The sequence below is a fragment of the Mirounga angustirostris genome, unplaced genomic scaffold (genome assembly GCF_029215605.1).
Source record: "Mirounga angustirostris isolate CCGP_5_RB_7025 unplaced genomic scaffold, mMirAng1.0.hap1 SCAF_4, whole genome shotgun sequence".
In the NCBI taxonomy this organism is placed as follows: domain Eukaryota; kingdom Metazoa; phylum Chordata; class Mammalia; order Carnivora; family Phocidae; genus Mirounga; species Mirounga angustirostris.
The window spans coordinates 88,576,105-88,587,991 of record NW_026991712.1 but is presented as its reverse complement, the minus strand read 5'-3'; the positions used below and the strand labels follow the sequence as shown (position 1 = coordinate 88,587,991).

Below are 11,887 nucleotides of genomic sequence, written 5' to 3'. Positions count from 1 at the left end.
TTCAGATTGGCTTCTTTTATTTAGTAATATATATTTATAGTTCCCCCATATCTGTTCATTGCTTGATAACTAATTCCTTTATACTGCCAAATAACATTTCTAGATATACCACAGTTTACTTATTCATTTACCTCCTGAAGGGCATGTTGGTTCCTTCTAAGATTTGGTAATTACGAATAAAGCTGCTCTAAATATCTGTGTGCAGCCTTTGTGTATACATAAGTTTTCAACTCCTTTGGTTAAATACCGTAAGATTGCTTGATCGCATGGTAAGAATGCATTTACTTTTGTAAGCAACCACCAAACCATCTTCCAAAGTGGCTATACCATTTTGTATTCCTATCCGCAATTAATGAGAGTTCCTATTGCTCTGTGTCTTTATCCGTATTTGCTGTTGCCAGTGTTCCAGATTTTGTCCATTCTAATAGGTGTATAGGGGCATCTCATTGTTGTTTTATTTTTTATTTATTTTTTTAAAGATTTTATTTATTTATTTATTAGAGAGCGAGCGAGAGACAAACAGCATGAGAGAGGAGAGGGTCAGAGGGAGAAGCAGGCTCCCCGCTGAGCCGGGAGCCCGATGTGGGACTCGATCCCAGGACCCTGGGATCATGACCTGAGCCGAAGGCAGTCGCTTAACCAACTGAGCCACCCAGGCGCCCCCTCATTGTTGTTTTAATTTGCCTTCCCCTGATGACATATCATGTGGAGTGTCTTTTCAGATGCTATTTATTAGTCATCTGTATATCTTCATTGGTGAGGTATTTGTTAAGGTCTTTTGTCCATTTTTTAGCTGAGTTATTTTTTTTCTTATTGTTGAGTTTTAAGAGTTATTTATATGTTTTGAATAGTCCTTCATCATATGTGCCCTTTGCAAATATTTTCTGATAGTTTGTGACTTGTTTTATCAGTCTCTTAACTTTGTCTTTTGCAGACCAGAAGCTTTTAATTTAATCAAGTCTAGTTTATCACTTATTTCTTTCCTGTAGTGTGTATTTGGTGTTGTATTTAAAAAGTCATCACCAAACCCAACTTAGTCTAGGTCTTCTTCAATAGTTATCTTCCCAGAGTTTTATAATGTTTCATTTTATATTTAGGTCTGTGATCCATGTGAGTTTATTTTTATAGTGAAAGGTATAAGGTTTGTGTTTAGATTAATTTTTTTTTGAATGTAGATGCCACTTTAGCCAGCATTACTTGTTGAAAAGATTATCTTTGTTTCATTGTATTACTTTTGTTCTTTTGTCAAAGCTCAATTGACTATATTTATGGGTGTCTATTTCTGGCCTCTCTATTCTATTCCATCTATCTATTATCTATTTTCTATTATTTTCTTAATGTCAAATTGTCTTGATTATGTAGCTTTATACTAAGTCTTAAAGTTGGGTAGTGTCAGTCCCACAACTTTGTTTTTCTCCTTTATACTGTGATCTTTTGCCTCATCATATGAATTTTATAATCAGTTTCTTGATACCCAAAAAATAACTTGTGGGATTTTGACTGAGACTGCATTGAATCTATAGATCAAGTTGAGAAGAACTGACATCTTGACAATATTGATTCTTCCTATCCATGAGCATGGAACATCCCTCCATTTATGTAGTTCTTATTTGATTTTGTTCATTAGAGGTTTATAGTTTTCTTCATATTGATCTTATACATATTTTGTCAGATTTATACCTAAGTATTTTATTATAGGGTGGTGCTAATGTAAGTGGTATTGTATTTTTAATTTCAAATTCCACTTATTCACCGGTATATAGGAAAATGATTGATTCTTGTGGATTAACCTTGTATCCTTCAGTCTTGCTATAATTCCTTATTAGAGCCAGGAGGTTTGTTTGTCGGTTCTTTCAGATTTTCTACATAGATTATCAAATAATCTGCAAACAGAACAGTTTATTTCTTCCTTCCCAATCTGTATTCCCTTAATTAACTTTTCTTATCTTATTGTATTAGCTAAACTTCTAGTACTATGTTGAAAAGGAATGGTGAGAGGGGACATCCTTGCATTATACCTGATCTTAGAGGAAAAGCTTTGAGTTTCTCATGACATTAATTTTGTTTCTTTCCATCTTTTTTTAATGGTGGTAATAATTCAAAATTACTCATTTATTACCAAGTATTAAAGGATTTTTAAAATTTTGAGGATAGTTTATTTTATATATATAAATAAATTTATTTGAGCATAGCTGGTTGATAAATATCTTTACATCGGGCAATGTTACATTAGTTTTACTGTTAAAATATCCATACTACCCAAAGCGATCTATAGATTCAATACAATCCCTATCAAAACACCAACAGCATTTTTCACAAAACTAGAACAAATAATCCTAAGATTTTTAGGGAACCACAAAAGCCCTAAATAACCAAGGCAACCTTGGGAAAGAAAAACAAAGCTGGAAGTATCACAATTGCCAATTTCAAGATACACTACAAAGCTGTAGTAGTCAAAACAGTATGGGACTGGCACAAAAACAGACACATAGATCCATGGAACAGAATAGAGAGCCTAGAAATAAACCCTAGCTTATATGGTCAATTAATCTTCGACAAAGGAGGCAAGAATGTACAATGGGAAAAAGACAGTCTCTTCAATAAATGGTGCTGGGAAAACCAAACAGCTACATATAAAAGAATGAAATTGGGCCACTTTCTAACAACACACACAAAAACAAACCCCAAATGGACTAAAGACAGGGGTACCTGGGTGGCACAGTCCATTAAGCATCCGACTCTTGGTTTTGGCTCTGGTCCTGATCTCAAAGTCGTGAGAGCAAGCCCCATGTCGGGCTCAGAGCAAAGCGTGAAGTCTGCTGAAGTTTCTCTCTCCCTCTCCCTCTGACCCTCCCCTCTGCACATTTGCATGCTCTCTCTCTCTCTCTCTCTCTCTCTCTAAAATAAATAAATAAATATTTTTAAAATTGGCTAAAGACATAAATATGAGACCAGAAAACATAAAAATCCTAGAAGATAACACTGATAGTAATTTCTCTGACATTGGCCATAGCAACATTCTCCTAGATCCATCTCCTAAGGCAAGGGAAACAAAAGCAAAAATACTGATGTGTCTACATCAAGCTTTTGCACAAAAAAGGAAACAATCAACAAAATAAAAAGGCAACCCACTGAATGAGAGAAGATATATAAGAGAAGAAATGATATATCTGATAAGGGGTTAATATCCAAAATATATAAGAAACTTGTACAAGTCAACATTAAAAAACCAATCTGATTAAAAAATGGGCAGAGAACATGAGCAGACATTTTTCTAAAGAAGACATACGATGGCCAACAGATACATGAAAACATCACTATTAGGGAAATGCAAATCAAAACCACAATGAGATATCACCTTACACCTGTCAGAATGGCTAAAATCAACAACACAGGAAACAAAAAGCGTTGGCAACACTGCTGATGTGGAGAAAAAGGAGCCCTCATGCACTGTTGGACGGAATATAAGTTGGTAGAGTCACTGTGGAAAACAGTATGGAAAGTCCTCAAAAAATTAAAAATAGAAATACCATATGATTCAATAATTCCACCCAAAGAAAATAAAAAGACTAATTCAAAAATGTGTATGCACCCCTATGTTTATCACAGCATTTTTGACAATAGCCAAGATGTGACAGCAACTTAAGTGTCCATCAATAGAATGGATAAAGATGAAGAGGTATATATGTATATACATATATACATATACACATACAATGGAATATCATTTGGCCATAGAAAAGAATGAGACTTGCTATTTACCACAACATGGATGGACCTAGAGGGTATTATGTTAGATAAAATAAACCACACTGAGAAAGACAAATAATCTTTATATCTTTTTAATAGTGCTTTCTACTATTTAAGAATTTATTTTTTCCACATTTAACCACATCGATTTCATATATCCACATTTCCCTTTATAAATTTTGGATTATGTGTTATTCTTTAAATTTTCTCCAAATAATGATTAGCCACCAACTACATGTTAAATTGCATTGATTGCATTTAGGGTTACATAACTGCATATATTCGGCAAAAGTTATTGAATTGTATATTTAAAAATTAGTGAATTTTATTGTGTAAATTAATACAGTAATAAAATGATTCTAAAACTTAATAAGGGTTTATTGCATATATGCATTTGTGTGTGTGTGTGTGTGTGTGCATGTATATTTAAGCTGAAGGAGACTAACCAGGATCCCTGGAGTGAGGAGGTAATGGTAGGAAGAAGGGACAGAGTTAGACATCTGAAGGGAACCAAAAGATGAAAGAACAATGATCACAATTAGTGCTGCTTCAGGGCTGTTGTTAAAAGGGAAAGCAGGGGCGCCTGGGTGGCTCAGATGGTTAAGTGTCTGCCTTCGGCTCAGGTTTTGATCCCCGGGTCCTGCGATCAAGCCCCACCTCAGGCTCCTTGCTCAGTGGGGAGCCTGCTTCTCTCTCCCTCTACCTGCTGCTCCCCCTGCTTGTGCGCGCTCTCTCCCTCTGGCAAATAAAAAAATAAATAAAATCTTAAAAAAAAAGGAAAATCAATATTTTTTTTTTTTTTAGAGAACATAGAGATGAAGTATTTGACCTGAAAAAACTGAGGGGAGAAAGGGGAGAAGTAACCGATTTTTTAAAATTCCCTAATTCCTTATAGGCCTTTTAATTTTTATAATCTTTGCCGCATGCTACATGGATGTTTCTAGTTAGAAACATCATGTTTGTTTCGTGGGCTATTTGTAGAAAATTCATGTATAATTTTCTAAATAAATTTTTTGGCTGAAGGAGAAAGAAATTTGAGGGTGAGTTGGGGCAATGTCACAATGGAGAAGGAGGAGGAGACCAGGGGAGGAATGGAATATGCATTGCCCTTGTGACTTGTTTGGACCCCAAAGAAAGTCCAAGTTCAAGTTCCAGAAGAGCTACAAAGTATTTGTCTGAGAAATGGTGTCAGAGTACGAGGCAGAGCCATTTTCTCTCCCCTCCTCCCATCACCAACCATGCAACTAGCACAAATTTGATTTCCAAGATCTCTGGGCAGCAAGAGAATGCATAGTGGTGGAAAAATAAAATACTGGGATGCAAGCAGGCCAGGAAGAGTCTAGAACAGGATGGTAAGCAGATTTCTGGTTTTATTGTTTCACTTGAGGAGCAGAAGGCAAGGAGAGTAGCTGGGGCGTGGATTAGAGTCTGTGGTTTGGGGATCCCAGGGCAAATAACACAGTTGGTGTCAGAGGTCAGCAGATGGAATTAGGGGAGAGGATTCAGCCTTCTGAATCCCAGGGCAGAGGGACCCACCAGCCCAGAGCTCAGAACCTTCACTGAGACAACTCAGCCCCTTGGGCAGGCCCAGCAGGGGGAGCAGGAACAGGAGGAGGGCTTTGGCCACTCGCTGTCCCCAAGCCTGCGCTCCTTGGCTCAGGGTCCACTTCAGCAGCAGCCTCCAGACGACTGACCGCTGCCCCCTCCACAGCAGCTGGAGCCCCCCGAGGGCTGGCTGCAGCAGCCAGGGCTCTGGTGTCTGTGACGGTGGGAACTGCGTCGCCTGTGGTGGCTCAGGCAGCAGCCGCCGCCCCCAGAGCTGCAGCAGCCGCCGCCCCCAGAGCTGGAGCCGCAGCAGGAAGAGACTGGGGGGCACTTGGGGGGGCACTTGGGGGGGCACTTGGGCGCGGGACACTTGGGAGGGGGCTGGCACTGCTGCTGGTTCTGCTGGCAGGACATCTCGGCTGGCAGGGTCAGGAGCTGAGGGAGAGTCACACAGTGAGTCAGACCCAGGACCCTGAGCCCCCCTGCCCCACCCCTTCCTGTCCTCAACATCATTTCTAGTGCCTTTATTTGATGAACTGTTTAAATGGAGTCCTTGATAATTCAACAGAGAGACTTTCATTATTTCTAATAGTTCCCCAAATGCCCTCACATCATCTCTGGAGTGCTTCATCTGTTATAGAATTAGAGAACTGAAGCCAAAATATGTTAAGAAAAAGTGCTCAAAATCAAACATCTAGAGGAGATATTCTACAGCAAAAATCACGGAAATAGTAAATCTAGGTGACAGTTTAGAAATGAAATTGTTTCTTTAGGGAAAACAGTCATTCCCTCTTGCAGAACTTTCTAGATATCCTTGTCCTGTAGGGACATAGAAGTCCACACCCGCAAAGGACATTGCAGATTGGCTGGAAGAATGAGCTGAGGGAGAAGATAATTTACTGTAAGCTGGGACTTGCACCGGGCCCCTGACCGGGCCCCGCTGCCCTGGCATCTTGCAGACGCTCCCCTCAAACTAACACCTCAGCATCAAGATTTGAGTTGTTCCTACTCAACTCTGAAGTCCTTTTGTCTGAGTGCTTAAAATAAGTCAGTCAGTTGTGATTTCCTCTCTGCTGGCTGAGTGTCACTGTTCCCATCTTTACTTTTCCCTGGAGGGACAGTTATGCTTTCAAAGATAAACCTCCCTGTTGACAACAGTTATGGGTTGGTATGGTGGTCAGTGTTGCAAATCCTTCCAACCAGAGACCAACAACTACAGATCAGTTTGTTTTTTCTAGTGTACTGTCACACTCACACAGTTCCTTCTACTCATGTTCCCAGCCTTCCTAGCTCCTTGCCCCTCCCTCAGTGTCCCTGCGACTTGTTCTTTGCTAATATGAACCCAACCTCATCTTCTTCTCACTGCCACCCACCACACCCACACACACACACACACACTGCAAAGGCTCTGCCCCCCAGGCCCCACCTCCTGCTCTGGTTTGAGCTCCCTCTGCGGAAGGCTCTGCTCTCAGTCCCAGGGGACACTTACCAGTGCACAGGCAGCACTGGGTCTGTCAGCACCTCAGGAGAGGAGTGTATGGAGGTGCTCTGACTCTGAAGCCCTTTTATCCCAGCTTTGGGCTCTGCCCTCAGCCTGTGAGACAGGACCTGGGCACGAGGGGACTGCCTCCTGCCACCCACGAGGTCCTGTGACAGGTGGTGACTGGCAGCTCCTTCCTGCCTCCTTCCATGGGGCTCAGAGCAGCTGCTCCCAGCTTGGAATAGGGCTGCTTAGAAATGGGGTAGAGGGTAAATTCCTACCACTATCTATCAGTCAGTACTCTAGCCTCTCATTCTTGGAACCCATACTCCTAACCCCAACTTCCTTTCTTTACTCCCAAATGTTAATTTAATGATTACAATCAACCTGGTTTAAGCCAAAATTTTAATATATTCCTTCATGTTTTATTCCATGCTGGTAATCCTGATACGTTCAATATTATAGTGTGTGTGGTTTCAGTTTTGTAGAAATGGCATCATACTTGAGGTTCTCATCTGCAACTTGCTCTCTTCTTTAAACATTATTTTTGTATATTATTCAAGTTGATCTGTGTAGCTGTCATTTATTCATTTTTACAACCTTATAGTATCCATCTTACGAGCACAGTGTGATTTTGATATCCTGTCTCTTTGGGATGTGCATTCAAGTTGTTTGCACTACTTGCCCTATAAATATTGCAGTTTTGGGGATATTTGTGTGTGTGTGCTTGCGTATGTGTTGGAGAGGATCTCCAAGTTAATCATCTATAAGTGGAAGCGTTGAATTTTCGATCATTCCCATCCCTCCAATTTGCTCTTGTCAATTTCTGTTTCCACTTATGGTTTATAAGAATCACTCTTTCTGTACATTGTTGCTAAACTTAAGTAACTGCCATTTGATGTATGTTAATTGATATTCCCTTGTACTTTTTTTATGTGTTTCCTGCTTAGTAATAATCATGACCATCTTTTCATGTTTGTTGATCATTTTTGTTTACTTTTCTATGAATTATTTGTTCTTTTTAAAAAAATTTCTATTTGCCTCTTTTTGTTAGGATCTGTAAGTTCTTCACATATTCTGGTTTCTAGTGCAGCATCTTTTAAAATTTTATTTTATTATGTTATGTTAATCACCATACATTACATCATTTGTTTTTGATGTAGTATTCCATGATTCATTGTTTGTGTATAACACCCAGTGCTCCATTCAATATGTGCTCTCTTTAATACCCATCACCAGGCTAACCCATCCCCCCACCCCCTTCCCTCTAGAACCCTCAGTTTGTTTCTCAGTGTCCATAGTCTCTCATGGATTTTCTCCCCCTCCAATTCCCCCCCCTTCATTTTTTCCCTTCCTACTATCTTCTTCTTCTTCTTCTTCTTCTTCTTCTTCTTCTTCTTCTTCTTCTTCTTCTTCTTCTTCTTCTTCTTCTTTTCTTCTCCTTCTCCTTCTCCTTCTCCTCCTCCTCCTCCTCCTCCTCCTCCTCCTCCTCCTCCTCCTCCTTCTTCTTCTTCTTCTTCTTCTTTATAACATATAATGTATTATTTGTTTCAGAGGTACAGGTCTGTGATTCAACAGTCTTACACAATTCACAACGCTCACCATAGCAACACCCTCCCCAATGTCTATCACCCAGCCACCCCATCCCTCCCACCCCCCACCACTCCAGCAACCCTCAGTTTGTTTCCTGAGATTAAGAATTCCTCATATCAGTGAGGTCATATGATACATGTCTTTCTCTGATTGACTTATTTCGCTCATCGTAATACCCTCTAGTTCCATCCACATTGTTGCAAATGGCAAGAACTCGGGTTTTTTGATGGCTGCGTAATATTCCATTGTATATATATATACCACTTCTTCTTTATCCATTCATCTGTTGATGGACATCTTGGCTCTTTCCATAGTTTGGCTATTGTGGACATTGCTACTAGAAACATTGGGGTGCACGTAGCCCTTCGGATCCCTACATTTGTATCTTTGGGGTAAATACCCAGTAGTGCAATTGCTGGGTCGAATGGTCGCTCTATTTTCAACTTTTTGAGGAACCTCCGTACTGTTTTCCAGAGTGGCTGCACCAGCTTGCATTCCCACCAACAGTGTAGGAGGGTTCCCCTTTCTCCGCATCCTCGCCAACATCTGTCCTTTCCTGACTTGTTCATTTTAGCCATTCTGACTGGTGTGAGGTTTTAATTTGGATTTCCCTGATGCCAAGCGATGTTGAGCACTTTTTCATGTGTCTGTGGGCCATTTGGATGTCTTCTTTGGAAAAATGTCTGTTCATGTCTTCTGCCCATTTCTTGATTGGATTATTTGTTCTTTGGGTGTTGAGTTTGATAAGTTCTTTATAGATTTTGGATACTAGCCCTTTATCTGATATGTCATTTGCAAATATCTTCTCCCATTCTGTCGGTTGTCTTTTGGTTTTGTTGACTGTTTCCTTTGCTGTGCAAAAGCTTTTTATCTTGATAAAGTCCCAATAGTTCCTTTTTGCCTTTGCTTCCCTTGCCTTTAGCGATGTGTCTAGGTCTAGTGCAGCAGTATTAAATGAGTTGTGAACATCTTTCCTCTTGTTTGCTTTTTAATGGGTCATTTCTGAGCAGGTAATTTATTTTTAATATAGCTCTATCTTTGCATCATTAACAAAGCTATGTGCACTTTTCATGACTTTATGAAGTCTCAACCATTCATAAGCTCAGAAATCTGTTCTTTTCTGCTTTCTTAAAAAAAGTAGTAAAGACTAATTTTCTTTTTAAAATTAAGGTTTTTCTTTAACCCAGAATGGAATTTTTGTACATTTTATGTTTATTTTAACATTTTTTTCCAAATGGATAATCAGTTGTCTATCATAATCAAATATTTTATTTTCCCAGTAATTTGAAATACCTCCTCAGTCATAACTGAGTTTCCACATTTGTGTAGCTCTGTAACTGGCCTGATCATTCTTTTCACTGCCAATTTGTTTATCCCAATGATAATATCCTGCTGCCTTAATTACTATAGGTATGTAATCAATTGTGATATCACATAGGTTCCATAACTTTGCCCCCCCCTTTAAGATTGTCTTGGTGATTACTAGAGCTTTGCTCTTTCATATAAAATTTAGAGGCAGCTTGTCATTTGACACAAATGAAAGTAAAGAAAAGAAAATATCTTTAGAATTTTGATAGAAATATCACTAAGTATATGCATTTATAAATGAAGAAATGTAAGATTTTTTTCCATAATTTCCCTTTTGAACCATCCTTGAATATGGTATATCTATCTCTCTTTTGGTATTCTGCGATGCCTTTCAGTAACGTCTCCTCATTTTATCAAAAATATTTCACACTAATATTTTAGACACTATAATTTTTGCTATCTTAAATAGCAACTTTTAAAATTATAAGTTTGAATTATCTATTCTGGTAAATATAAATCTAATTTATTCTGTATTATGCTCTTATATCTTATAACTTTTCTAACTCTTACTATTATTTTTACTTCTTGTGGTAATCGTTCTTATGCACATGATTTTTTTTATCAAAGCTTTTCTTTCTCCTTGGGTTACATTCTTAGAAGCTCAGTTGTTATATAAAAGCGATTATGCTCATTTTAAAGCATGCTCATTTTAAATTTTAATTTGTATGCATAACAATTATGTGTTGAATAATGAATCGCCAAATTTCCACCCAGATGGTTATGGCAATTTATATTTCCAACAACACTAAGACCCATTTCTGATCACCTTCAACAATACTGAGCTTTGTTATCTGTCTTAAGTTTTTTCCAGTTCAGTATAAAGGAATAAATCTAATAGAACTCACTCCTGAAAAGTCATCACTGTTTTATATGTAGTTCTTTGGTTATTTGTATGCATAAACATAGATTTATGCAAATCTATGCAAAAGATTTATGCAAAAAAGATTTATGCAAAAAAAATAGATTTTAAAATCTATTAGTCACTTATATCTCTCTCTGAGCTATTTGTTCATGTGCTTTGCCCATAGCTTTGTAGTTTTACTTATTTTCTATAAAATTGCAAGAACTTACTGTTTATTATGAATTTTAATTCTATTACTGACCTATGTATTTTATTTTTCCTTACTTGGTTAATTTTTCCATCTTTGAAAAAAAGGATGTGTTCTGTCATACAGAATTTTTTTCTATGTGGTGAAATTTGTCAATTTTTTAAAAAAATTTTGTTATGTTATGTTAGTCACCATAAATACATCATTGGTTTTTGATGTGGTGATCCACGATCCATTGTTTTCATATAACACCCAGTGCTCCATGCAGTTCGTGCCCTCCTTAATACCCATCACTGGGCTAACCAATCCCCCCTCCCCTCTCCCCTCTAAAACCCTGTTTGTTTCTCAGAGTCCATAGTCTCTCATGGTTCATCTCTCCCTCCAATTCCCCCCAACCCATTTTACCCTTCCTTCTCCTAATGTCCTCCATGCTATTCCTTATGTTCCACAAATAAGTGAAACCATATGATAATTGACTTTCTCTGCTTGACTTATTTCACTTAGCATAATCTCCTCCAGTCCCATCCATGTTGATGTAAAAGTTGGGTATTCATCCTTTGTGATGGCTGAGTACTATTCCATTGTATGTATGGACCACATCTTCTTTATGCATTCATCTGTTGAAGGGCATCTCAGCTCTTTCCACAGTTTGGCTATTGCAGACATCGCTGCTATGAACATTGGGGTGCATAGGGCCCTTCTTTTCACTACATCTGTGTCTTTGGGGTAAATACCCAGGAGTGCAATTGCTGGGTCATAGGGTAGCTCTATTTTTAAATTTTTGAGGAACATCCACACTGTTTTCCAAAGTGGCTGTACCAACTTGCATTCCCACCAACAGTGTAAGAGGGTTCCCCTTTCTCCCCAACCTCTCCAACATTTGTTGTTTCTATCCCTGTCCATTTTTGCCAGTCTAACTGGTGTAGGGTGGTATCTCAATGTGGTTTTAATTTGGATTTCCCTGATGGCTAATGATGATGAACATCTTTTCATGTGTCTGTTAGCCATTTGTATGTCTTCTTCAGAGAAACGTCTTTTCATATCTTCTGCCCACTTTTTGACTTGACTATTTGTTTTTTGGGTGTTGAGTTTGAGAAGTTCT

At 38.6% G+C, this 11,887-nt stretch overlaps 1 protein-coding gene across 1 annotated transcript; it reads right to left on the bottom strand.

The window, feature by feature from the left end:
- Window positions 1–5,115: 5,115 nt before the first annotated feature.
- Window positions 5,116–5,711, bottom strand: LOC135363979 (late cornified envelope protein 1C-like). Its single transcript, XM_064587464.1, has one exon. The coding sequence runs from the start codon at window positions 5,707–5,709 to the stop codon at window positions 5,419–5,421; it is 291 nt and encodes a 96-aa protein (XP_064443534.1). The 5' UTR covers window positions 5,710–5,711; the 3' UTR covers window positions 5,116–5,418.
- Window positions 5,712–11,887: the final 6,176 nt, after the last annotated feature.